General features: G+C 36.6%; 1 protein-coding gene across 1 annotated transcript; it reads right to left on the reverse strand.

Moving 5' to 3' along the window:
• Window positions 1–1,025: 1,025 nt before the first annotated feature.
• On the reverse strand, window positions 1,026–25,173 carry adamtsl5 (ADAMTS like 5). The gene is made up of 14 exons (XM_073835937.1): window positions 25,063–25,173; window positions 24,051–24,621; window positions 21,500–21,572; window positions 17,141–17,292; window positions 15,404–15,464; window positions 14,398–14,503; window positions 14,160–14,287; window positions 9,067–9,190; window positions 7,056–7,139; window positions 6,653–6,816; window positions 4,908–5,115; window positions 3,003–3,110; window positions 2,713–2,784; window positions 1,026–1,354 (listed from the first exon to the last, which is right to left on the reverse strand). The coding sequence occupies exons 2-14, from the start codon at window positions 24,068–24,070 to the stop codon at window positions 1,026–1,028; spliced, it is 1,629 nt and encodes a 542-aa protein (XP_073692038.1). The 5' UTR covers window positions 24,071–24,621; window positions 25,063–25,173.
• Between the last annotated feature and the right edge of the window lie 2,360 nt (window positions 25,174–27,533).

Genomic DNA, 27,533 nt, shown 5'->3' on the forward strand with positions numbered 1-27,533 from the left:
CTCATTATTTCACTGAGGGACTTTATAACCGTGGATAAAAGTAAATATAGTGATGGTAAAACATTTCAAATTATAAGGCAATATATAACTGAAGGTTTCATCTAGAAATACTGTTTGCTTATAAATACATATATAAAAAACAACATCAAAATGCACATAATAAAGATATACATGCTGTCAAGTGATTGTATGCCATTAAAGGGATAGTTCACCCAAAAATGAAAATGTGATGTTTATCTGCTTACCCCCAGGGCATCCAAGATGTAGGTGACTTTGTTTCTTCAGTAGAACACAAACGAAGATTTTTAACTCAAACCGTTGCAGTCTGTCAATCATATAATGGCAGTCAATGGGATCCATGGCTTTGAGAGCCAAAAAAACATACACAGACAAAACCAAATTAAACTCTGCGACTCGTGACGATACATTGAGGTTTTAACATACAAAACAATCGAACTGAACAGTATTTATATCATTTTTTTTACCTCTGATTCACCACAATGTCCAACTGTCCTGTCCTAAAACCTAATTCGGTTTGGTCTGTGTACGTTTTTTTGACTCTCAAAGCCGTGGAGCCCATTGACTGCCATTATATGACTAACAGACTGCAATGGTTTGAGTTAAAAATCTTCGTTTGTGTTCTACTGAAGAAACAAAGTCACCTACATCTTGGATGCCCTGGGAGTAAGCAAATAAACATCAAATTTTCATTTTTGGGTTGAACTATCCCTTTAACGAACACATGGTGCTAGAAAGGCCATCATAAATTCTGTGTATATTATTTACTTTGGTGTATACGTTTTCAAACAAGGTGACTGTCCACCTAAAGTGCTTCATTTAGTGACTCTCTTTGCTTTGGTTTTGCCCCCATGGACGTAATTCATCCTGAAAAAGAGCCCATTTTGTCCTTATTGAGGAATGCAAAATGCTTTAGTAAATCATCATTGATTTCTATTCAGCATCAGAGCGGGGTTTCTGTTGAACTTCAGAACAAGTGTGCTGTGAACATGTAATCGTCTGTGTGTTTACCCCCTGAATTGAGTCCTGCTGCCTCTGTTACCGCAGAGCTCCTCAAGGGGGCGCAGAAGGCTGTCCTCGCGTGCTCGATAAGGCTGTGCGTAGCTGTCCTCCTCCAATAGGATGCGATTGAGAGTGTGTTCATAATTAATATGCCGCCGCAGCATCAAAATGTACTGATGGCCCTCCTCCAGAAAGGGACAGTCACATTTGTTGGGCGCCCACAGGAACTCTCGGTGCTCCAGACGAAAACGGTTGCGGTATGTGTGGATGATTTGGACATCGTAGCGAGTTTCCTCCCCATGATTGACTTTTTCTAGCACTTTCGCTCGAAATACTGTTGGAACAGACAAATGTGTTAGCATCATCCAATATACTATGTACATTAAAGGGATGGTTTACTGAAAAATTACAATTCTGGCATTAATTACTCACCCTCATGTCGTCCCAAACCTGTAAGACCTACGTTCATCTTCAGAACACAAATTAAAATAAAATCTGAGAGAACTCAACTGCAACTGAAACGTTTGACACAGAAAGGTAGTGAGGACATTGTTAAAATAGTCCATGTGACATCAGTGGTTCAACCGTGATGTTATGAAGCTACAAGTATACTTCTTGCGCGCAAAGAAAACAAAAACAACAGCTTAATTCAACAATTTCTTCTCTTCCGTGGCAGTTATTTCCACACGTTCAAGAGAGTAATAACACTTTTGACATAGAACCCGGATACACTGCGCTTTGTTTACAAGCAAAAGAAAACACACTGTACATAAAACAGTCTTTGTAAACATGTCAGAAGATTATGACAGAAAGGATAACTTGCTATTTTTTGTCCAGCCTTACTTATTTGAACCACAATATATAGACGATGAACTAGTTTAGTTACTTTATTGTCCACAAGTGGAAATTTGTCTTTGGCTTCACCACAAAAATACATTGATCACACAGATTACATAAAAGACACTCATACTAAGATCCCAGTATTTAAAAAATTCTAACGGCAGAATTTAAAAATTCTAATGCCCAAAACATCTTTTCAACAAGATTCTTATAAACCATCTCTAAAATATGTTGACTCACATCAAAATGTTGATAATAATCCTAATAATGCATTGCTTTTTTAGAAACATATCCAACATTTCCAGCAAATGTCAATTTACTATCAGTAAGTGTTCCTAAATATCTCTATTTTATGTCCATGTTGTGACCAGGGTTCTAACCCTTCAGTAAAATTTAATTTATTCCTACTAATGACCAATTCCTTGGTTTTGTTCAAATTTATCTCCAGTGAACTCAGTTTACACCAATCTTGAAGCAAAATTAATGTAATTATAATACAAGAGAGTTGGACGTTCAAGAAAGATGGACATTCTACTTCAGAATAAAGTTTTTTTTTTCACAACGTAGCTTTATAACATTACAGTTGAATCACTGATGTCACATGGATTATTTTATCTGTGTCTGTACTACCTTTCTGGGCCTTGAACGTGGTAGAATTTGCTGTCTATGTAGGGTCAGAAAGCTCTTGGATTTCATCAAAAAAATCTTAACTTCTGAAGATTAACAAAGGTCTTACAGGTTTGGAACAACATGAGAGTAAGTAATTAATGACAGAATTGTCATTTTTGGGTGAACTATCCTTTTAAACCACTTGTATTATGTTGGCATTGGAGACATACTGATTGAACTCACCAAAATCTTTTTGGCAATACTGTCTCTGGCGTTCACCTTTCCCTCGTACCCGGCGACATTTCCCACAGTGGCCTACAAAACATAAAAAAAGACATAGAATAGTCCAGACTTTGTTATCTGTGCAAAACAAAAATCAGTGGTGTCACTAGGAATTCTGGGCTCTGTGCACTAACTTTGCCATGGGGCCCCTTTAAAATCATGGTCGGGGTGGGTGGATGGTCGGTATGGGGTTTATAGATTTAATCTAGAATTGCGGTGGTATACACTAACAGCAATGATAAAGTGCTGACCTCTACGATGTATTTCAGGAAGTCGGTTCCTGCGGTTTTCATCTCTTTCCAAACGTGGGACTGGCTGCTGTTGATAGGGGGGTTGAAGAGGCCAGCGAGCAGCAGGACCTGTAAATCACAGTTGTATTTACAAAAGACTCCTAACAGTAAGCTTTAAGCGACTGGGACATTCCTGCCAAATATTTACCATCACACATACTTCAAGTGTACTCAAAATTAAAGGGTTAGTTCTCCCAAAAATAAAAACTAGCCCATTATTTACTCACTCGCAAGGCATCCTAGGTGTATATGACTTTCTTCTTTCAGACGAATGCAATCAGAGTTATATAAAACAAATTGTTCTGGCTTCTTCAAGCTTTATAATGCAGTGGGTGGATGTTTCTTTTCATCAGTCCAAAACAAGTCCAGTAAAGTGCATCCATCCATAATAAAAAATGCCTCACATGGCTCCAGGGGGTGAATAAAGGCTTCCTGTAGTGAATCGATGTGTTTTTGTAAGACAAATATCCATATTTAAAACATAATAATCACTTTAATGCAGCATCTTATCCTGTCATATCGCCACTGTCCTGTCAAAGAAAAATGTAAAAACTCCCAGAAAAGGAAAATCAGTCTCCTCTTGGCTTATATCGAAATCCTCCAACATTTTTCTTTACAAATCCTCATTTTGTACTTCTAATTTGTGACGTTGTTTTGTTTCGATCTCGCATTGCGCGTCCACATTCGTCACTTCTGAGCGACGTCATACGTCATCTGCCTGGAGCTGCTTCCATGTACGGTAGTTAGCGCAAGCTAGAGAAAAGTGATTATTAACTTTTAAATATGGATATTTTTCTTACAAAAACTCAATTCGCAAAAATACTACAATTTATTCGCTACAGGAGGCCTTTATTCAGCCCCCGGAGCCGGTTTGAGGCACTTTTTTTATTATGGATGGATGTGCTTTATTGGACTTGTTTTGGACTGTTGAAGAGAAACACTCGCCCATTGCATTATAAAGCCTGAAGGAGCCAGAACAATTTTTAATCTAACTCAGATTGCATTTGTCTGAAAGAAAGAAGTCTTATACACATATGATGCCTTGAGGATGAGTAAATAATGGGCTAATTTCATTTTTGGGGGAACTAACCATTTAAACCTTTATCTCAAAGGTATAATTTGCCCAAAAATTAAAATTCTGCCATTAATTACTCACCCTCATGTTGTTTCATACCCATTAGACTTTCGTTCAGCTTTAGGAGGCATGTTAAAGATATTTTTGATGAAATCCAAGAGCTTTCCAACCCTGCATAGACAGCAATGCATCTACCATGTTTAAGGCCCAGAAAGGTAGCAAGGTCATCAATAAAATAGTCCATGTGGCATCAGTAGTGATCAACCTTAATTTTATAAAGTGATGAGAAAGCTTTTCATGTGCAAAGAAAACAAAAACACCAAATTTATTTAACAATTTATTCTATTCCGGGACACTGGAGTGGTACTCTCAATAATGGCGTTGGAATGTTGTTGAATATTCTAGTTATTTTCTTTGGGCACAAAAAGTATTCTCGTAGCTTTATACAAATCGCTAATGACACTGATGTCACATGGACTATTTTAAGAATGTCCTTACTACCTTTCTGGGCCTTGCTGTCAATGGACAGTCAAAGAGCTCTCGGTTTTCAGCAAAAATATCTTAATTTGTGTTCCAAAGATGTTCCAAATGTCCTATGGGTTTAGAACGACATGATGGTGAGTAATTAATGACAGATTTTTCATTTCTGGGTGAACTATCCCTTTAAACCAAGATCTTGTCACTGTACAGACAAGATACTTCTAAATACCATACTACAACTAGTGTAAGTTAAACAAAAGCTTAATAGATTTGTACTGTATTCCTAAATATGAGCAATGAAAGGTTTTTACCCCAGAAATTAGGTTTTGTGACTTGCTGCGTTGTAGTAGTGGTTATGGTTGTAGTAGTGGTAGTTGTAGTAGTTGGAAGATCAAAAGGCAAGTGGTTTGATGTGTGGTGAGGCTGCCGAAGTTGACTTCTCCCATGATACAGGGCGTAGCGGTCTGGAGGCAGCCAGTACTCATATTCAATCCCAGAGTTCTTATCAGTGGACAAGACCTACAATCAGACCAGAACAAATCAACAGAGTTGCACTAGCTGCTAGGGTTTAAATGAATAGTTCACCCAAAAATGAAAATTCTGTCATTAATTACTCACCCTCATGTCATTCCAACTTTGGAACACAAATTAAAGGACAAGTTCACTTCCAGAACAAAAAATTACAGATAATGTACTCACCCCCTTGTCATCCAAGATATTCAAGTCCTTTTTCTTCAGTCGTAAAGAAATTTTTTTTTTTTTTTTGAGGAAGACATTTTAGGACTTTTCTTCATATAGTGGACTTCAATGGTGCCCTGATTTTGATCTTCCAAAATGCAGTTTAAATGCGGCTTCAAATGATCCCTGAACTTTGAACTTTTTTCCGGTTCAAGACAGTTAGGGTATGTCGAAAAACTCCCATCTCATGTTCTCCCTCAACTTCAAAATCGCCCTTCATCACGGTTTTACCTTTTTTGTTAGGGGTGTTTGATCTTTTTAACATGTTCACTTTGCAAAGACTGGGTCGGTACTTCTGTAGCAATGTAGATGATTTAGATTCAACTTTGATTTTTGAAGGGAGAAAAGAGTTTTTCGCCATACCCTAACTGTCTTAACCCAGAATACATAGAGTTCAGGGAGGGCAAGAAAAGACGAGCGTTTGAGGTTAAAAAGTATGTAAATATATATTTTTTAATGAAAATAAGTGATTGTTTCGCTAAATAAGACCCTTCTTCCTCAGCTGATATCTTTAAAACTGCATTTGGGATCGTTTGAAGCCGCATTTAAAATGCATTTTGGAAGTTCAAACTCAGGGCACCATAGAAGTCCATTATATGGAGAGAAATGAAATGTTTTCCTCAAAAAATATAATTTCTTTGCGACTGAAGAAAAAAGACATGAACATCTTGGATGACAATGGGGTGAGTACATTATCTGTAATTTTTTTGTTCTGGAAGTGAACTTTTCCTTTAGGATATTTTTGATGAAACTCGAGAGCCTTCTGACCCTGCATAGAGAGCAAGGGTCCTACCTTGATCAAGGCACAGAAACGTAGTAAGGACATTGTTACAATGGTCCATGTGACATCAGTGGTTTGACCGTAATTTTACAAAGATAAGAGAATATTTTTTGTGTGCTAACTAAGAAAACAAAAATAACAACTTGCATCCTGGTATTCTCCATAATGGGACCTAGGGTGATACAAAGAGGAATTGTTGAATAAAGTTGCTATTTTAAATTTCTTTGTGGACAAAACGTATTCTTGTAGCTTCATAGCATTACGTTTGAACCATTTATGTCACATGGACTATTTTAACAATGTCCTTACTATGTTTCTCTGCCATGACCGTGGTAGGACCCTTGCTGTCTATGAAGGGTCAAAGAGCTCTCAGATTTAATCAAAAATATCTTAATTTGTGTTCTGAAGATGAGCAAAGGTCTTAAGGGTTTGGTATGGCGAAGGTGAGTAATTAATGACAGAAGTTTCATTTTTGTGAACTATCACTTTAAGAATTGTGTTGAATTTTTATTCATTTAATAAAAGTTTAAAGCTAACCATGATGTGCAGGTCTTCCTGAGTAGGTCCTGGAACTTCAAAACTCTCCCAGGTATCAGCAGAGCGCCGGTACAGAAGTTTGGTTCCTGCCACATTGTACTCCCCAGGAACGTTGATCTTCCAGTTCCCATTGATCACAAACTGAGAGCGTCCATTCTGGAGTGCTTAAAAAAAGTGATTTAAAAAAAAAAATTATAGCACTACAACAACACAGGATTAATGTAATGTTCTTATGCTGCAATCAGACAAAGTGCATGTTTTGTTACGGCAAAAACATAGTGGAAAAGACAACGTTAATGCTTTTCCTGTAGCCTTCCAAAGTTCTGTCTCACACTGTGCACCTTGCCACTTTTGCTTTGAGAACCACATGTTGGAGAGATCACACACAAGGCTGTGCTCTAACCTAGATAGTTTCTGCTGTTATCAGTCACTCTGATGTGTGTGGCTCCGGCCGGGATCATAGTGACCTCGCTGTACCCAAACAGTCCTGCAGGGAAACAGATGAGAGAGTAATGCATCACAGCCCATTTGAAAAAAGAAAACACAGTTATTTCCAACAGGTGCGCAGTCCTGCTCCAAACTGTATGTTTCCATGATGTGTCTCACTGCAGCTGCAGCCTGGATTGGTCTGGCTGCAAGGCACTGAAATGCAGAATTACGACCCAGGCTGCTCTTTTCTCTTCTACTTTGACTTTTGACCTTTTTACAGAGCTCTGTGCTGGCAGCCACCAATCTGTTATCCTACTCTCAGAAATCCAGATGCGAGAGAGTGGGAAACTGAAGATTTTTTTTTGGGTGGCCAAACAATGCCAGTATTATTGCTGTGTTTTCCCCAATGTAAATGCTCTGTATTTTCAGTTGGCCAGCGTGAAGGGAGATTTTAAAAGAGGTTCTGTTTCACGCGGAGAAGTTCAAAGCCGGAGGTGTCAGTGTTCAGAGTGTGTGAGGGCGAGAGAAAGTGTGAGATAAAGAAGAGAAAGAGAGAGTCACAGTAACTGTCGCCCAGAAACCACTTACACTACAGTTCAAAAGTTTGGTGGCTGAAAGATTTTTTTTTAAAGAAGGCAGAAACTGAGCAGCAAATCACCATATTAGAATGATTTCTGAAAGATCATGTGACACTGAAAAATGGAGTAATGCCTCCTGAAAATTCAGATTTACATTTTAACCCTTTGAGCAGTACGGTCCCACATATGGGATTCTAATTTCTGTGCCCCTGGGAGTACGGTCCCACATATGGGATTTAGAACGTTCGGTGACGTCACGCAACTGACAAATTCAAACTGCGCTTTGGCGCGATGGCTGGCACTGAGCCAGAGAAGGACGAGCTCTACACTTGTCATACAATCACAACTATGCAGTGTTTTTAACCACATAACGCTTATTTTAGGTTTCAGACATTTAAATACACATAAGTACTAGTAAAACGAGACATTAAGAGTTTGTAAAATACACACATAGGTCTATGGAAGCAGCAAATAACCATCTATTCAAATATAATTTGCCGATGTGTTTTATTTCTATCACATACACATAGACAAAGTAACTAAAAGGTTCACTCTATTCCTCTTCTAGTTCACCAGCCACTTACTTGCATGTATTTCGGGAGAAACGGATGAATGTATGTGATGTAAATGCGGCTGACAGGACTCTCTGAACTGCAGCGCGAACAAACATGGCCGCGCCCATCTCACGTTTCAAATCACGATCCAGATCATTTACATAGGGTTTTAAACGACGAATCATACTAATTCACACATATTTGTGAATCGGAATATTAGATAGTTCATGGCATGGTAAGCAAGTGTGTTAGTATTCTGGATAAAAAAGGAAAAACGAAATTAAAGCGATCTATCTGTCATACAGTGTTATTGTGGCTGTGTTGTGTCACGTGACAAGCATGACGCGTCGCCATGGAAACAATAAGGACGAACGTTCTAAAATAACGGTCGCTTAAAAAAAACTCACTCCCGAGGGTCCACTAGAATATTTTAAACTCACCACTGAAAGGGTTAAAATATATTTAAATAAAAACAGATATTCTAAATTGTAATATTCCACAATTTTACTGATTGTACAGTATTTTGATTAAATAAATGTAGAATTGATAAGTACAAGAGACTACTTAAAAAAAAACTTGTACAGAAACTTCAAACTTTTGAACAGTGGTGAGGTTAAGAATTCCATGGCTAAATGCCAGATTTTAGATTTTGGAGGCCATTATCCTGCTCTGAATAACAAGATTCATACAAGTTTTCATTTAAACAAGATACATACAGTTACCATTTATTCACATCTCTTACATTATGTTTAAATAAAACTATTGATTTCAAAGTTGTCTGCAGAATTTGCAGAATTCTAAGTTTTTTTTTCTGTTTAGAGTTAATGTGAGTGCAGTTAGATTCATTGCTGACCATTGTTCAGCCCGTTGCTTTGATAAACACTTCTGTGATGAAGGCAGGTTGAGTTGTGGCCTCCACACACCATGCAGGCGTCCTCCTGCTGCTCAGATCCAAAGATCAAGTCACATCCTGGCTTCTGCACACACACATACACATACAAACCCTGTGATTAGAAGCCAAAATATCAAGCACCGTCACATTCTGTTTTAACAGCACAAGCTGATCCCACAACACTCCTGACGAAAACTGGAACAGCTTATGGCCCACAGAATCTTGGAGAACTTCCAAGAAATAAATGTAGACACTGCTAAAGAGTGAAGCATCCAGGATCAAAGACCCTTAAAATAAATGCATTATCTACTACACTACAACTATGAATAATAGTTCAAAGCAATCTACTCTACAATATCGAGATTAATTAATAATAGTAATATTATTAAAACCACTTCGATTTTTCATTTTTTAAAACTGAAGTGGGCTGAATCTGTTTTTACCTCCACCAGGGTCAGAAATGAACTTTTCCATTAAGGGGCAATTTTTATAATAATTGTAAAAACATATGTTGTCTTTAATGTCTCATATATGTCAATTATTTTAATCAGTATTTTTAAACTGTTGTCAATAACAATTGACTGTTTTAAATTGTATCTGTATTTAGTGCCACGTAAAAAAAAATGTTGATAATAAATTTGTAATATTTTAAAAATAAATTCTAAATATTTTGAGAATAAAAATGAAATTACAAGAATAAAGTCAAAATGGTTTGAGAATGAAGTTTAAATGTTTTGAAAATAAAGTTGGAATTACGAGAATAAAGTCAAAATGTTTCGAGAATAAAGCTGAAATATTTCAAGAATAAAGTCTAAATATTTCAAGAATAAAGTGTAAATGTTTTGAGATTAAAGTCGAAATGTTTCAAGAATAAAGCTGGAATTAAAAGAATAATGTCGAAATATTTAGAGAATAAAGTCGAAATATTTAAAGAATAATTATTAGCTTGTATATTGGCTGTTAATTAGTACTTATGAAGCATCAGCCTTATTCTGCATGAGCATATTCTACATCCCTGAATCTTACCCCATACCTAAACTTAACCGGCAGTAGTTGAATGAGGGTGGGAATTAATTTGCATTATTTAAAGGAATGAAGAAACCTTCACATGAAAGTGTTTCAGTTTGTTGTTTTGATTATAAAATAAGTTTCACAGTTTGCATATTATTCCTATGGTTTAGATGCTAAAGGGGAAAGTGCTTTCAAAGTCTTGCCCACTCTGGATAAAAGGTCTTCAGACCCACAACCACAGAATCCCGGAGGCCATTCATTGACGTACAACCTGTAAGTTTTGTTTTACGTTTTCTGCTCTAATAAGGGTATATATATATATATATATATATATATATATATATATAAACACAGTGGTGGCCAAAATTATTATAACAGTAGTATTTTCTCCAGCTAAAAAATGATTTTAAGTCAGTGTTTTTGTTTGCACAACAGCCAATCCTCCACACAGAGATCTGATCTCATCATCATCCAGTCCGTCTGGAATGACATTTAGAAACAGATCAAACTGAGACAGACTAAATCCAGAAGAACTGTGACAATGTCTCCAAAATGCTTCTAGAGACCTACCTGCAAAGCTACCTGAAAAACTATGTGCACCTAGTGTAGGGCAAAAGCTGCTTTAAACGCAAAAGGATGGTCAAACCAAATGTTGATTTAATTTAGTTAATCAAGGTTAATTGATAAAGAACATTTATTTATGACATTATTTTTGACAGCATCCTCATTTTATGACATTTTTAGACAAGTTTAAAACTTTTAACAGTACTGTAGCTTTGCAGGTAGGTCTCTTGAAGCATCTTGGAGACGCTGTCACAGTTCTTCTGGACTTGTTGCCTGGGAATTTCTCCAGCTTGCAGTATATCATATTGATGGACATAAGTCTTCATGTGTGAAGTTTTTGAGGGCAACAGTTTTTTTTGGCCACTTGTAACATGTTTTAAATTGTAAGTATTGTCTGGTGGACTCTTTGTTTGGCTTAGTTTTAAAGGAACACTCCACTTTTTTTGGAAATAGGCTCATTCTCCAACTCCCCCCGAGTTAATAAGTTGATTTTTACCGTTTTGAAATCCATTCAGCCGTTCTCCTGTTCTGGGATATCACTTTTAGCATAGCTTAGCATAGAATTATATCATTGAATCCTATTAGACCAATAGCATCGCATTCAAAAATGACCAACGAGTTTCGATATTTGTCCTATTTAAAACTTGACTCTTCTGTAGTTATATCGTGTACTAAGACCGGTGGAAATACAAAGCTGCGAGTTTCTAGGCTGATAAGATTAGGAACTACACTTCCATTCCGGCGTAATAGTCAAGGAAGTTTGCTGCCGTAATATGGCCGAAGCAGGAGCAGTAATACCAAGCAGCACATGTGCAAATGCTAAACTAGCTGGGAACTCATTTCTGATAATACTCTGCCTGCTTCGGCCTTATTACGGCAGCAAACTTCCTTGACTATTACGCCGGAATGGAAGTGTAGTTCCTAATCTTAAGTGTAGTTCTTAAACTCGCAGCTTTGCATTTCCACCTGTCTTAGTACACGATATAACTACAGAAGAGTCAAGTTTTAAATAGGACAAATATGGAAACTCGTTGGTCATTTTTGAACGTGATGCTATTGGTCTAATAGGATTCAATGATCTATGCTAAGCTATGCTAAAAGTGATTTCGCCAGAACAGGAGAACGGCTGAATGGATTTCAAAACGGTAAAAATCAGCTTATTAACTCGGGGGGATTTGGAGAATGAGCCTATTTCCAAAAAAAGTGGAGTGTTCCTTTAATGGCACGATGTTTGGAATGATTCTAATGTGGTAGTAATTAATTTTTGAGTGTTCTGCTGCTGTAATGTTGACATAAAGAATAAGAATATATTGTGCCTAGTTTACAGTTTTGTGTTTAAAAGAAACTGATCTACTAAAACCGTTATTTGTGTCTGTAAGGGTTGGACAAAATGTGTGACAGCTGCACCTATTTGAAAATTGTATTAAAAAGAAATATGAAAACTCATTAAATTGACATTTACAGTTGCATTTTTTTGTGTTGTGTAACTGTATTACAGAAAAACAATAATAATTTTACATTCTTTTGTGATTTATATATTATTATTGGTAAATATAAAGGTAGCAAGGCAATAAGACAACAAATAACCCAATGTTTAGGTAGTGTTTAACCCAGTTAATCTGACCCACTGGTTGGGTCAAATAAACAACCCAGCATTTTGGGTCAAATGGTTTAACCCAGCACTTGGGTCAAAACAACCCAACGCGTGTTCTGTCCCATAGTTACCCAGCGGCTGGGTTATGGTTGGGTTATTTTTTAACCCAGCACTTTTTAGAGTGTAGAGACAGAGATTAGTCATTTCTGACCCTGACCTCCAGCATATAACCGTAACTCTTAAATAAAGCTGCACTGTCCTGAAAGGTTTGTGTGCGTTTAGGTCCACAGGTCCAAAAAGAGGCAGGTGAAAACATGGGCAGCAGAATGACAGAGATCTCTGTCTGAGCCACCGCACACAAACAAGAGTAGGATCATGAGGCCCGGGCAGGGATCAAGACCATTCAGGCAGAAGTTTGGCTTAAGCTCCAGAGCCCACGGGTGGAAGAGGAGACATCAGTTGAGACTGCAGAGGTAGAAGGGAGGTGTGCAGGAGTGCACTGTCCTCAGCAATTTCTGCAGGATATAATTAAGCCCCTCTTTCTCCTTAGACCTCCCGTGCACTCCTTCTCACAGGTGCAGCCCTCCTCCTAATATATGACATCCTGTTCTCTCTCCTTATCTCTTTCTTTGCCTTTCCTTTCTTAATCTTGGTAGTTTGTGAAATAATGATTCTCAGTGGCACATTCCCATGATTCAGGGGGCCTCACAGAGGGGCAACCACACACACACACACACACACACAAGGTGTGCTTCACACATATGGATTCAATCTGCCACATGGTGCTAATGACTGGGCCCCACTATGCATGTGCTTCTCCTTTCCAGTCCTCATGTGATGGAAACCAAATTCACACCAGCATGACTTCAGGCTAGACTGGGGTTATGGTCCATTCAGTCATCTTTACATGCATATATATATATATATATATATATGTATGCGTGTGTGTGACCCTGGACCACAAAACCAGTTATGAGTAGCACAGGTGTATTTGTAGCAATTGCCAACAATACAGTGTACGAGTCAAAATTATCAAATTTTCTTTTATACCAAAAATCATTAGGATATTAAGTAAAGATCATGTTCCATTAATATATTTTGTAAATTTCCTACCATAAATATAAAAACATAATTTTTGATTAGTAATATGCATTGCTAAAAACTTCATTTGGACAACTTTAAAGGCAATTTTCTCAATATTTAGAAAGCTTATTTATTCAGCTTTCAGATGATGCATAAATATCAATTTTAAAAAAATTGACCCTTATGATTGGTTTTGTGGTTCAGGGTCACATATGTAGTTTTTTTGTAACATGTACTTGTAAATAATTTAATTTGTTCTTAAAAAATGAAAATCAGATGGTAATACTATGATATATACAATGGTATTAAATGCTATATACGTATGGTAATGACAAATAACAAAACATGTACAACATATTATTATAATACCATGACACTTGCAATAATATAGTAAAAACATTAATGCATGATGAGTTTAGAGAGAAAAAAAGGATAAAAAAGACAAATGTACTGTAAAAAAATGTTTAATTAGGTTACCTAAAATGTTACACAACCTCAAAATATGATAATATGACAGAATAAATCTAAATACAATTCAAACATTGAAGTTTTTCTACTTAATATTTTATTTAAAACATTAATTAAAAAATACTGTTAAATATCTTAGAAATTTAAACATAATTTAAAAACATTTTTAAATATTTCTATTAATTTGTCCAATTAAAAATAGATTATAAATTTAGATATTTTTTATTGTTTAAACTATTTCATTGTCAGTCCTAACAAACGTAATTTTTAAGTGTCAGATCAGGTAGAAATAGGTCTTTGTGCTTGTCAGCTAATATGAAACTGGTCTACTCACCAGACACTTCCCATTCACACAGACTGTCCCCTGATCTGATTGGCACGGTGTGCCATCAAGCACCCGGCCAAAGTTGTAGTAGAAGTTGTGTCCAACTGCCAGGCAACTGAGCTCACATGGGTCGGATCCTGAAAGTAGTAGAAATCAGGTTTCAGTCGGTCTAAGCACCTAGCAGAAGGAGAAATCCACACAGTAACACAACACATGCTTCAAAAGAGAAGAGTCATGCTTCACTGACCTCCATGAAAGGTAGTCCAATGGTAACTGCTGCCAGCGACCAGGGGTCTGTCATTGAAAGCTTTACACTGCAGTTCTCTGAAGTCCATTGTGTCAGCAGGACACTCCTGATGTTACAGACGCAAAGCTCAAGAGGGAAAACACACATCTAGAACTGCTAACGCCTTGATTCATTAACACTCTAGAAGAGCCCTGGAAGACTCCGGATAAACACCACACATGCACTTTCTGTGTGCTGACACAATGACCCCATTTAAACCTGGTTTAACATCTGTACGGGCTGACAGGTGTAAGTGAGGTTCAAATAGTTTCATGATTTGATCACTCAAACCACATTTAGAGGTAGTCAGGAACATTTATGACCACACTGCATTTGCACTTGCAATGCAAGCGCTAAACCATCTTGATGTATCCCAGGGTTGCTTACTCATCTGGTAATCATCCAATGTACTAAAACAAAGGTTTTACATGAAACCATTCTTTGTCATTCTGGAAAATTTGGAAATATCCATCTATACATATACAAGCACAAGACTTCTGGGAACTTTAGTTTGCCTGAAATCAATATACAATGAACCATGCACATCCTAAGTAAAATCACAATAATAATCAAATATAATGTAATATAATTATTATATGTAATATAGGAGATTGACTAAAAAATCAGCAATTTAATCAAAACACCACATTTGCGGTGGGGTTAAAATATAATAAAAGTATATTTTAGGGACAAAACCTTTTTTGGTGGTGGTATGTTATGTTAACATGCATCAACCCACTCATATAGTGAGTGATATTTTAAAAAAAAGAAGTTATGATCATCCATTTAACATGTCTGAGGCCAGAAGACCTTATGTTTAAGCAGAAAAATACGCTGTAGAATTAAAAAAAAAAAAAACAAATACATACATACTACCAATATTTAGCACTAACGCACTTAGGATAAGGTGTGGCTGAAATTTATTTTTATGTAGACATCCTGTTAAAAATGTAAAGAATTACTGCACCTTTGTGTTGCAAATCTTGTATTGCCTGGTGTCCCCTGGGCACGGCCCTCCTACCAGATTTCTAAAAGAGAAACAATAACAAGTATGTCAGATGCAACAATTTTTGTGCATTTAATGTTTTAAACAAATCAAATGAGCATGATCAAGTAAACCACCATAAGATAGTTCACACAGGATGCATTCTTGTATTTTTACTGTCAGAAAAAATGTGCAAAAATTTTACCTTTAAGCCTACAAGAGCTAATTAGGGCAGTTGAGGAACTTTACGGCACCACATCTACCCCTGAAATATGCATATTAGTACCTTAGAGTAGTCATTTGTACTTTTAAGGTACTACTATAAAACATTAAGCAGTAAATAAGATACAAAAAATGGAGTAAGATGCAGTAAGGAAGAAGCTTCCGCTAGGTAAACTTTACAGAATGTGTAAATTACTTATGATATCATTATTATTAATATTTATACCAATGAAGTGTGGCGCTACTTTGTGCCTCGTAAATGGCGTAAAACAGTGATTTATTTACATGGCTAGTCCGATGCCCTTTTCACTCTCATTGACAACCTGTTGTTAGCATCGGCTAACTAACGCCAGATTTCGGACTGTAGTGGACAAGCCGAGATGAGCTATGAAGGGTAAGTTCACACTCGGTATCATGATTCAACACACTTTAGGTCAATATCACACCGGACTTCTCCTTTAATTTAGTCCCCTACTATTCTGCCCTCCAAAGGCAAAGTGCAGTAACTACGCCAACACTGAAACTGAGAAAAATGCCTTTAAAGTTTTTACATCAGCTAGTCAAACATGTTGACACTCTCGTTTCTCTGAACGTTTCTCTGAAACGGGACAAAATTGAATCAGGAGACTTTGCCGCAAGACAAAACCGTTGTCACAATGTCCATTTTAAGCCTTAACTCAATTTTGACCAAATGTGTAGTTACTGCGGTTTGCCTTTGGAGGGCAGTATTGTGTAAGGGTTGTTTTTTGAAAGACTTAAATAAAGCTCTTAATTTGATGAAACTTCAAAAGGCTATCCATTGAATAAATATGAGCGCTGCACGTTTCAAAGTCATTTGCTGCGCTGCTTTGTGTACCATTCTGACAGCGCCTCCTGCTGGAAGAGAATCACAGTTGTAAATGTGAACTGATGGATCCACATGATAATGTGTTATAAAAAGGCAGTAAAATATATGTATATATTATTTAAGTAATATAATACTTGATTGATAATAATTGTTTAAATTAATATAACTGATTTAGTCTTTAAAAACTTTAATATTAATTTATGCAATTGCAATGCCTTGATTTTAGTAAAATTAGTACACAGTCATAGCCATAAATGCAATGGTACTAATAATTGGCATAATTCTTTCGGTGTTTCGGTTTTCGGTTTTCGGCCTTGTTTTCCTCTTTTTCGGTTTTCGGTTTCGGCCAAGAATTTTCATTTCGGTGCATCCCTAATAGTAAATTAATAAATAAATCCACTCCTCTCTTGTCTCCTGAGGCTGGAATTCTAAATATTGTTCTGTGCTTGTCTGTGCAGCCAACGATACAAAATGATACACCTTTAATGTGTCGATATAAAAATGTATGCCTTTTATGGTCAAGAGGAAAAGGAAGAGTACAGTGCTTTTCTTGACAACTAATTTGTCTTTGCCCACAGAAAACATGTATAATCATCTGACCTGACAGCTGAAAAGATGGTGTGATGCAGTAAACAAAGGCTGTGCTTTACCTGGTAATGCATGTGCGCGTTCGGACAGAGGCCCCTCCTCCACAGGAGCGCGAACACATGGACCAACCCCCCCACGAGGCCCACTCATTCATGAAATGTATTTGTCTATGCATCTGTGGTCCCTCACCTCCCAGATTTACTCGTCTGGATGACTGCAAATGTATAAACAAAGAAGTGAATTAAAGGTGGCAGAACAACAACAAAGAGAGACAGCCGACTTGGCAGATTTGATCAACTACGATGTTTAGTTAAAAGCTCATGCATTTGTACAGAAAGGCATTTGATCTATGTTAAGCACTAAACTGAAAGTATCCTGTGCTTACAGTGTATATCATTGCACACTAGTGCTCAAGACACACAATATGAGAGGCCACCAAAACATTTCCTGCTCATCAGCCATGCAAGACTGCACTTGACATTTGTGGTAGTGTTTGAGTGTTCCCCAGGTGCCCGGCCTGGGACGCCACATCAGCTCTATTACACACAGCCTCCATTACACAAGCGCTATTCCTATCAGACCACCGCTAATCGTCTTCAAGGATAACATTACTCTGTCATTCTTAGATCCGCTGCTGGCTTTGATCCGAGACAAACAGGCAGTAACAGCCCGTGAAGAGTGAGGAGCTTCTATGGGTTGCCTGAGGCCTAATGTCTCCTCAAGGTGTGTGTGTATTCGTGTAAATGTTATGTAGGTGTGGAGAGCATGTTTTTTTTTTCCTTCTATCATGTTCATGTTAAACAACCTCATACAGAGCAGCTGTAGTCTTCCTAAAATAACATTCATCCATTCTCGGTATCACGTAAATCTAATTTGAGGAACTCAGAGAGTCACATGAGGCGCGTAAACACGTCGCAACAAAATGATTTCAGCATACAAACAGAGCATTGAACTTGCATTCCAAAGTTTGACCCCTAAAGGGATGTTTTACTGGCTCATATGCGACTGCTTTTTGGTGCAGAGCTTTGTACTGGTTCTTTAGATTAACCCTTCCAGTGGAAATATTACAAAAAAATTAGGTTTGGTTGGATTTAACTAATAAGGTTATCATTGCAGGAAGGAATGGAATGTGGTCAGAATCTCCTGACCTTATTTAGCTTAGAGACTTGTTGTGAATAGAGGTTTGGTAATGAGTCAGGATGTCTAGCTGTGAGGGTTAAAACGACAGATGACTGCACTCACACAGACACAATAGTGCTTTATGACCGACGTCTATCATCTTCAATACCAGAATGACCTGGAACTGCCCTCATTATCGTAGTAAAGACTCAAATTAGTGTTGATGACAGTCTGCCATGGGGCCCGTGGGCAAGGCGGATTAATGAAATCGACCTTTCACCTTCAGAACACCAGTTTCCCCCCAAAGGCAAGGTTTTAAAAAAGACTTTATGTTGACTTTGGACTACGTTCATTTTGGAAATTAAGTTCCTAATTCTGAAATGAATTTACTGGATTACTGTTTGTGTTGTTTTAAAGGAGTCATTTCAGTGGAATGAAGATGATTATGACTGGTGGACAAGACCTAGCTTGGATATTGGGAGGGAAATTGGGAAAATGACTGGGTGAGGTCCAGAAGGTACCGAAGGCAGAGTAGTACATGCAAGCTTTCCCTACACCTCCCTAATCTCCCTACATCTCCCTTAAAGAGATAGTTCACCCAAGAAATGAAAATTACTCCATGATTTACTCACCCTCAAGCCATCCTAGGTGTTGATGCTTTTCTTATTTCAGATACAAGCTGAGTTATATTAAAAAAGATGTCCTGGCTCTTCCGAGCTTTATTATGGCAGTGGTCCAGGTTTTAAAGCAAAATAAAGTGCATCATTCATCATAAAAAGTACACTACACAGCTCCGGGAGGGTAATAAAGGCCTATTAAAGTTAAACAATGAGTTTATTTAATAAAGCTATGCATATTTACAACTTTATAAACCATAATCTCTAGCTTTCACTAACTCGTACACATGTAGGACAGATGTAGGTGAGAGCCATGTTTTGTTTACAGTTTTGTTTTTTACAAGGAAAACTAGTCTCCTCTTCGCTTATATCGAAATCCTTTAACATTTTTCTTTCCAATTCTTAGTTTTGTACTGCTAATTTGTGACTGGTGTTTAGTTTTGTTCTCCTCTCTACGCTTCTACATTCATCACATTGTTTGCCTACGTCATCTGCTAGAACACCACTCTCTGTGTAAACAGTTAGTTAAAGCTAGAGATTACGGCTTATAAAGTTGTAAATATGCATATTTTTATTACACAAACGCATTGATTTGCTTCAAGAGACCTTTGTTAAAACCCCGGAGCCACTCACTGCCATTATAAAGCTTGGAGGTCAGTTGAGGTCAAAAGTTTACATGCACCTTGCACAATCTGCAAAATGTTAATTCTTTTACCAAAATAAAAGGGATCATACAAAATCCATGTTATTTTTTATTTAGTACTGACCTCAATAAGATATTTCAAGTAAAAGATGTTTACATATAATCCACAAGAGAAAATAATAGTTGAATTTATAAAAAAAAAAGATCCTATTCAAAAGTTTGTATACACCTGATTCTTAATACTGTGTTTTTACCTGAATGATCCACAACTGTATTTTTTTTGTTTTGTTTTATTTAGTGATAGTTGTTCGTGAGTACCTTGTTTTTCCCGAACAGTTAAACTGTCTGCTGTTCTTCAGAAAAATCCTTCAGGTCCCACAAAATCTTTGGATTTTCAGCATTTTTGTGTATTTAAAGTGAACCCTTACCAGCAATGACTGTATGATTTTACGATCCATCTTTTCACACTGAAGACAACTGAGGGACTGATATGCAACTATTACAGAAGGTTCAAACGCTCACTGATGCTCCCGAAGGAAAAAATCTACATTAAGAGTCAGGGGTGTAAGCTTTTGAACAAATTGTGAACAAAGGCGTGTACATTTTTCATATTTCATATTTTCAATTTCATTTTGTACTGCCCTTCAGAAGCTACAGAAGATATTTACATGTCTTAATGCATCATGCTTCCTTCTGAAGCATCAGTGAGTGTTTGAACCTTCTGTAATAATGAGTCCCTCAGTTGTTCTCAGTGAAAAGATGGACCTCAAAATCGCACAGTCATGGTTGGAAGAGGTTAAAATACACAAATATGCTGAAAAACCAAATAATTTGTGGGACCTAAAGGATTTTTCTGAAGAACAGCAGTCAGTATAATTGTTCAGGACAAACAATGGACTCATGAACAAGTATCACTAAACAAAAAAAGCTGTGGAACATTCAGGTAACAACACAGTATTAGGAATCAAGTGTATGTGAACTTGAAAAATGGGGTAATTTGTATAAATTCAACTATTATTTTCTCTTGTGGACTATATGTAAACATATTTTATGTGAAATATCTTATTCAGGTCAGTACTAAATAAAAAAATAGCATGCATTTTGTATGATTCCTCTTATTTTGGTAAAAAATAATTAACATTTTGCAGATGGTGCAAGGTGTATGTAAACTTTTGACTTCAACTGTAACTCAGATCAGATTCACCTGAAAGAAGAAAGTCATCTACTGTACACCTAGGATGGCTTGAGGGTAAGTAAATCATGGGGTAATTTTCATTTTTTCAAAAATAAAAATAGTCATAATTTACTCAAATCATGTCATTCCAAACCCATAAGACTTTCACTGATCTTAAATTAACATCTTTTTAATGAAACCTGAGAGAATTCCACCCCTCCATTGAAGAATTAATTTCACCAAAACTTTGATGCTTTTGTGGAGACATTACAAGTACTCATGAAGATCATTGCATATAGTAAAGACAAGCTCAAATATGTTTGCTTGGCCGTTTTACCATGTCTTTTTGAATTTTTTGTAGATTTGGGTTAATGTACTTTTAATGGAAGGCCAAAAATCTCAATCTTAATTTGTGTTTCATAGTTAAATAAAACTCATACAGGTTTGGAATGAAATGAGGATGAGTAATCAAAGACATATTTTTATTTTTATTTTTAGGTGAACAACCCTGTTAAAGGTCAAAGAGAGTGCATGAGCCAAACGTCATGTTCTTCTCAACTGATCATTTCTGCATTGCTGTATAAACAGCAATTCCAAAACAATACAGGGTGGCATCCCAATCTCTGAATCCCCCTAGGTGATCCTGTCCGGGCTGCTCTGATTAAGCTCTGCTTTTGGCAATCAAAAGGAAAGACAACACTCTAGTTAAAGTGAGCAAAACCTTGGCAGCGATCCTTGCCAATCTGAGCATATCCAACCTGACTGTTCAAGCTTGCCCTTAAAAATTCAGCTTAACTGCCTGACAGGACATTGAAGTTACTGTTGCAAACAGTCTGTAAACTGAAGGATAATGGGATAGGGATCTTACAGGCAAAGAGGACAGGCAACCTGGAGACAACAGCAGTGTTATGAGGGTGAGGGCCTGGCACAGAGACAGTTTCCTGGAGACAGAGAAAATAAATCATGTAAGTCAATCACAGTCTTACACCACTCTATTTGACTTTAAAATGGAGCCCAGACTTCAGGGCTCACTGTGTATGTGTTGTTGCTCTACATCAAAGACTCTTGATTAATGACAACAAATAGTGACAGTGTGTCCTATACATTGAAAAATCACAGCCACTGAGAAAACATGTTTACGTGCATTTTTTAGAGTATGACTCTGACTCCCACCAATGAGGTCAGAATACTAAGAGACCACACAACGATTGACTCATCAAAGCAGCAGATTCTCAGAAACTCTTTATAGCTTTGCTAAAGCCCAACTATCTTTGTATTGTTGTAGTGCCTATGAATTTTAAATTTGAGAAGTTTATAGGGGGAAACTCTTGTAAACACACCACAATATTCCTTTCTCTATAATAGATTTGTGTACAAACATTGTTCCTCCTCCTAATCTTCTGTGGACATGTGCTTATTGGCTAAGAGGCTTATTTTAATAGCAACCCAGAGTGGACACTGCTCAATTATAAACAATACACTCCCATGAAGAACTGATTCAGCAGAGCGATATAATGAAATACATCTTCCTTTGATTACATGTGCATCTATAAATAAGTAATGCTTCATAATTACCTCAATTAAAATTTTCAACAACACAACCTGCACTCAACAGTTTAGCATATTAAAGCTTAGTTTATTGGAAGGGTCAATAGGTGTATGGTTAAAAGGCAATAATGATGTTCATTTAGATGGTTTTGACTGCTATAGCCTGAAGGTAAGAACATAAACCTGTGCCTCTCATGACAATTTGACTTTAACATTAATAATCTATATATTTTTGCAGTTAAACTGTTTAAAGCCACATTAAAGAAACCTTGAATGGGTCTGCAACCATTAGGTTTCTGGCAGAGGAACCACAAAGTGCTAAATGTGAACTTCACTGGAGTCTTAAATTTGTTTATGGGTCATGCCGAAGCACCCCAAGTTTATGCTAACAGTAAACTGTTCTCCTCTTAAAGATTAGATTAAACAGCTGTTTCCTGGATGTGGGACCATTTTAAAACCATTTTAGAGAAGTGTTCATCCATAACTGAGAATTTTACTTACAAGACAAAACAAACAAGTCTCTTTTGCCCACTAAGTCTGCATTTGTTTGATCCAAAGTACAGCAAAAACAGTGAAGTTTTAAAATTACCATTTAAAATAACTGTTTTCTATTTGAATATATAATTTATCCCTGTGATTTCAAAGCTGAATTTTTAGTATCATTACTCCAGTCACATGACCCCTCAGAAACCATTCTACTATTCTGATTTGCTGCTCAAAAAACATTTATTAGTATTATTATGTTGAAAACAGCTGAGTAGATTTTTTTTCAGGTTTCTTTGATGAATAGAAGGTTCAGAAGAACAGTATTTATCTGAAATAGAAATATTTAGCATCCTTGCTAAATAAAAGTATTAATTTCTATTTTTTTCTATTATAATTATACTGACTCCAAGCTTTTGGTATAGTGTAGAGTGTTACAAAATATTTTTATTTCAGATTAAGGCTGATCTTTGGATCTTTGCATTCTATCAAAGAATACTAAAAAAATGTACTCGACTGTTTTAAATATTGATAATAATGATAATAATAATAAATGTTTCTTGAACAGCAAATCAGCATATCAAAATGATTTCTGAAGGATCACGTGACACTGAAGACTGGAGTAATGATGCTAAAAAATGTAGCTTTGATCACAGAAATAAAATGACATTTTAAAATATATTCAAATAGAAAACAGTTATTTTAAATTGTAAAAATATTTCACAATTTTACTGTTTTTGCTGTACTTTGGATCAAATAAATGCAGGCTTGGTGGGCACAAGAAACTTCTTTAAAAAAAAACTTTAAAATCTTACTGTTCAAAAACTTTTGACTTTAAGACTAGACTAAAAAGCTATGATAATATTGAAAATATTACAAAAAAAGTTAAAAAGAAATATAGTGAGGTTTCAGATAAATTGATAATACAAATTTTGAACAAATAATAAAATAAAAATCGCAAAGTATCTGACTGAATTTGTATAATTGAAATGCAACAAATCAATAACAAATGGGTCAATAACAAATGAGGATGTCTGAGATGAAAGAAAAATGAAAGATTTCAAAGGGTCACATGTTTTCCTGTCACATGACAAAAATGGCTTCCTGTGTGTTGGTGCTTTTTAACTAAATTAAAAAGGTAAGCATCAAATAATAACAATAATCAGATAATCACAATTTAATTCAGATAAGAAATCACCTAAGTCATAAAAGAGGTGATTTTTTTACTGTACTTTTTAATAATTACATCAATGACCCAAAGCCTTAACTAAGAAAACTTGAGCCATTTCCAGGTTTTTCCCATTTGTTCTTCCCATCTTCCCTTCAGCAATACAATAAAATCATCAACATGTCTCCACACACATAGAGGAAGTGTATGATCCACATACCTGTTGTTTGACTTCTGCATTTTAGCTCTTCGTCAGGTGTCACAAAATAACTTCTTGAGATGTGAAACTGGACTCATCTGATAAAGTAAAGACCACGAGATGTGTGTTCCCAATGGTTTTTCTCATCAAACAAGTCGGGAAACCTAATTGCATCCATATTTCACAAGTGTTTCCTCTGCTCTTCCTGAAGTTTTCTCACACGCAGAATCCAAAGAGGATGACCTGAATCCTACACAGTCATTGACAATAAATACAGGCTATTTCACATCGTCTTCGTTTGATTATAAGGTTCTCCACACTTTTCCAAGGTGCTGTTTCCTAGAGCAAACTGAATCGCTTTCAGTTTCACATCAGTGTCCAGCGTCCGAGCTCACAAGGGGAACTTCTGGTAATAAGCGGCAGACTTCACATCTTCTGTCTTCAGGTGGGTTTATGTGGACTCTACCTGAGCCTCTCAGTCACACATCCGTTTTCCTTGAGAGAAAATAACGGCGTTTAGGTCAGGACACTTGGTCCTCCAGTAGATTTCACATTCAGTTTCAAATTCGCATCTTCAGGCGCTGAATATCATCTGAGAAGAGATATAACATTGCGTTTGTCGTTACGCGCCATTATATCCATAACCGGATATATTTTCTTGATAATAATAATAAAACATTTCTTTACATTAGCAAATATATCGTTAAGTTAAATTGAATAACGTTTAACTGCCGTCTTTTTTTTTTTTTCCAAAAAAAAAAATCTAAGTGACAACCTGCAGTGATAATTTTGTATATTTCCAGTCACATTGAGTTGAATTACTGATAAAGAAAAAGTTAAATCTCTGATTAGAAATGACAGATATTATTGTGGCGAGTTAAAAAAGATTGGAAAAAAGATGTCGTACATTATAATTAAATATTTATACAGTACATATTTCGTTATAAGCTACAGAGCATCCTCTGTGAGAGGCAAACTTATTTCCGATGACAAACAAAAGACATACGCAGAACGTATAAAAGCAGTGAGTTACCTGTCAAAAGCAGCGTCTGTGAGGAACCGGCGTGTGTAAATAAACTAAGCCAGAGTTTGTACAGATGTGAATGAGAGCCGCAGCATTGCGTGCAGCCGCGTTCACCTGAAGCTCAGCCCAGTGTGTGCCTACATTCCGATGAAAAACTAGTAAACACGCCCCTCTTAAACGGAATGTTGGCCAATCCAGATTGTAAATGCTCCAGTAGCAGTAGTTCGTGCATGTACTAAATTGTCCTTGTATTGTGAGCCTTACGGTACAGAAAGTTTAAATAAGTTGAAAGATGTGCATGCCACCAGAGAGAATTAGAAAACAACTTCCAGAGGGATCAACTTTCTAAATAGATTTTTTATAGGTAATTTTCAAGGCTCAATCTGTTGAGGCTCGTCTTGTGAAAGTCAAATTGCCTTCTTGGCACTGCTGGCACAGTTAGGACTTTAAAACAGAACACGTTTACGTTTTTGTGCTCAATGTGTGATATATAACTCTATGAATGATACAACAGGAATACCTATTGCTATTTGATCAATACACTGTCTGTTAAATGGAAGGAAATTGTTCAGCAGTGTACTGTTGCTTCTGTTTCCTCATGTAGTGGATGACAAAATGCAGATGATACAAATTATTACTTAAATGTAAACCAAATTAAAAATGTGCAGTTATTGGATGGGATTCCAATAGCTAAGTATCTAGATATCAGATCAAATGTGTGTTTTATTGGTTTTCTAGTCAATGAAGATGTTTAGAAATATCACAACAATGACAGACCACCGCTCCGCTCAACAAGTGGCTGGAGTTATATTGAGCTCTCCTGCAGACCCCCTAACCATGACCATGGAAACAGTCCATAAATAACTCCTATCAAGTGCAATAGATCATCACATACAAACCACAGACCCAGGCGTTGTTGTGTCTCTTGTTTCTATGTCCTTTGATTAAAAAAAAGAAAGCAATGCTGACTCTACTAAGCACTTTACCATAGCGTGATGATTGTTAAAGTGCCCCAGAGCCTCTAATGGCAAGTTCCAGCTTGCAGAGAAATGTCTTTAGCAAGTGTACTACATCTTTATGCTTCTCATTGAACATAGGCAACTTGTGATTCGCAACCACTTAAAAATGAACATTTTGTCATCATTTCTTCACCCTGAAGTTGTTCCAAACCTGCGTGAATTCCTGTTGAACACAAAAGAACATTCTTCACAAAATCTTCTTTTGTGTTGAACAGAAGAATGAAACTCAGGTTTAGAACAACTTCAGGGTAAGTAAATGATGAAGCATTTTTAGTGAACTATCCCTTTAATCGCTATATAGGTGAAAAGATTCCTGTCAGCCTTTTAAAATATGACTATGCATTGTATTTAAGCATAGATATTTAAACTGTCAAAGAAAGTCATTCAGTGATAAATTTGTGTGGTTGCTCAACAACTTTCTTGACAACAGAATGTGTAGCAATTTTGACAAGCAGTCCCTGTGGTGTCCTTAATGAGTGCAGATGCTGCAGTGAACAGACCACAACACATCTTCTGGTTTGTTGACCTTCACTTGTGTGTATACTTTCATATTTTTGTTTAATTGTTTATTTCTCCAGGTTATAGATGTATAACTCCATCCGCATCTAACTGACTGGTCAACTGGACTGACTAAAATAATCTTTAGTAAGCATATACAAGGGGGGGAAAACCTGGAAATGAGTTTCATGCCTGTGTGACTAACAGGCAGAGAATCAACATGTCTATGACTGCAATTCCTGTAAACCCGACTCTAACAGCTGTACTCATCTTGTGATTTTGCCAACAGAATATTTCATACAGTGCACCAGCATCTCTTTCTCATGTTTTGCAGTGAATAAAAGTTTATGAGTGGGTTAGTCTTTCTGCATATTAAGTCCTTACACCAGTAGGTGGCAAAAAGTGAGTCATTGAATAATTCACTCAACCGATTTGTTTAAAACGAATCACTACATTGTAGGTAAGAAAACAGTATGTGAAAGGAGAAGTATGCCTGAATTCAATATTCCAAAAAATATACCCAGTACCCAGATGACCTACTATTTCTGAATAGGACACTTTACTGTCCCACGAGACCACGGCACAGGAGTTGTGAATGCCAGTAATGCAATGCAACTGACACTTTTAAATCACATGAAAATAAGTCCACATTTCATTCAAACTACATATACATTTAAATTATATCCACCTTACTTTTCAATGCAAAAGTAAGATGTTTTCTGGTAATGTGTGAGAATTCTAGTCCATAAGCCACTGTAGGGAAGAATAACTAGATGCAGTAAATGGTAAAACTGTTGACACTGTAAACCACTGTGACTGTGTTCATAATTAAGATAACACGCTGGAATATGGTAATATACACCTGTTTGCAATATCACACAGCAAAATTAGCTGTTTTGTACAACTAAAAATAGCTGAACACGGTTGAGACCGGAAGCCAGACCCATAACATTTGCAAATAGT

This window comes from Garra rufa, chromosome 3 (assembly GCF_049309525.1).
Source record: "Garra rufa chromosome 3, GarRuf1.0, whole genome shotgun sequence".
NCBI classification, from domain to species: Eukaryota; Metazoa; Chordata; class Actinopteri; order Cypriniformes; family Cyprinidae; genus Garra; species Garra rufa.

Excerpts from the sequence above, each read along its gene's own strand:
- adamtsl5 (XM_073835937.1), bottom strand. The coding sequence starts at position 24,070 with ATGCAGAAGTCAAACAACAG. Across the intron at positions 21,573-24,050 it reads ATGCAGAAGTCAAACAACAG|GAAACTGTCTCTGTGCCAGG; the intron begins GTATGTGGATCA and ends CTCTGTCTCCAG. Across the intron at positions 14,288-14,397 it reads TTGGACTACCTTTCATGGAG|GATCCGACCCATGTGAGCTC; the intron begins GTCAGTGAAGCA and ends TACTACTTTCAG.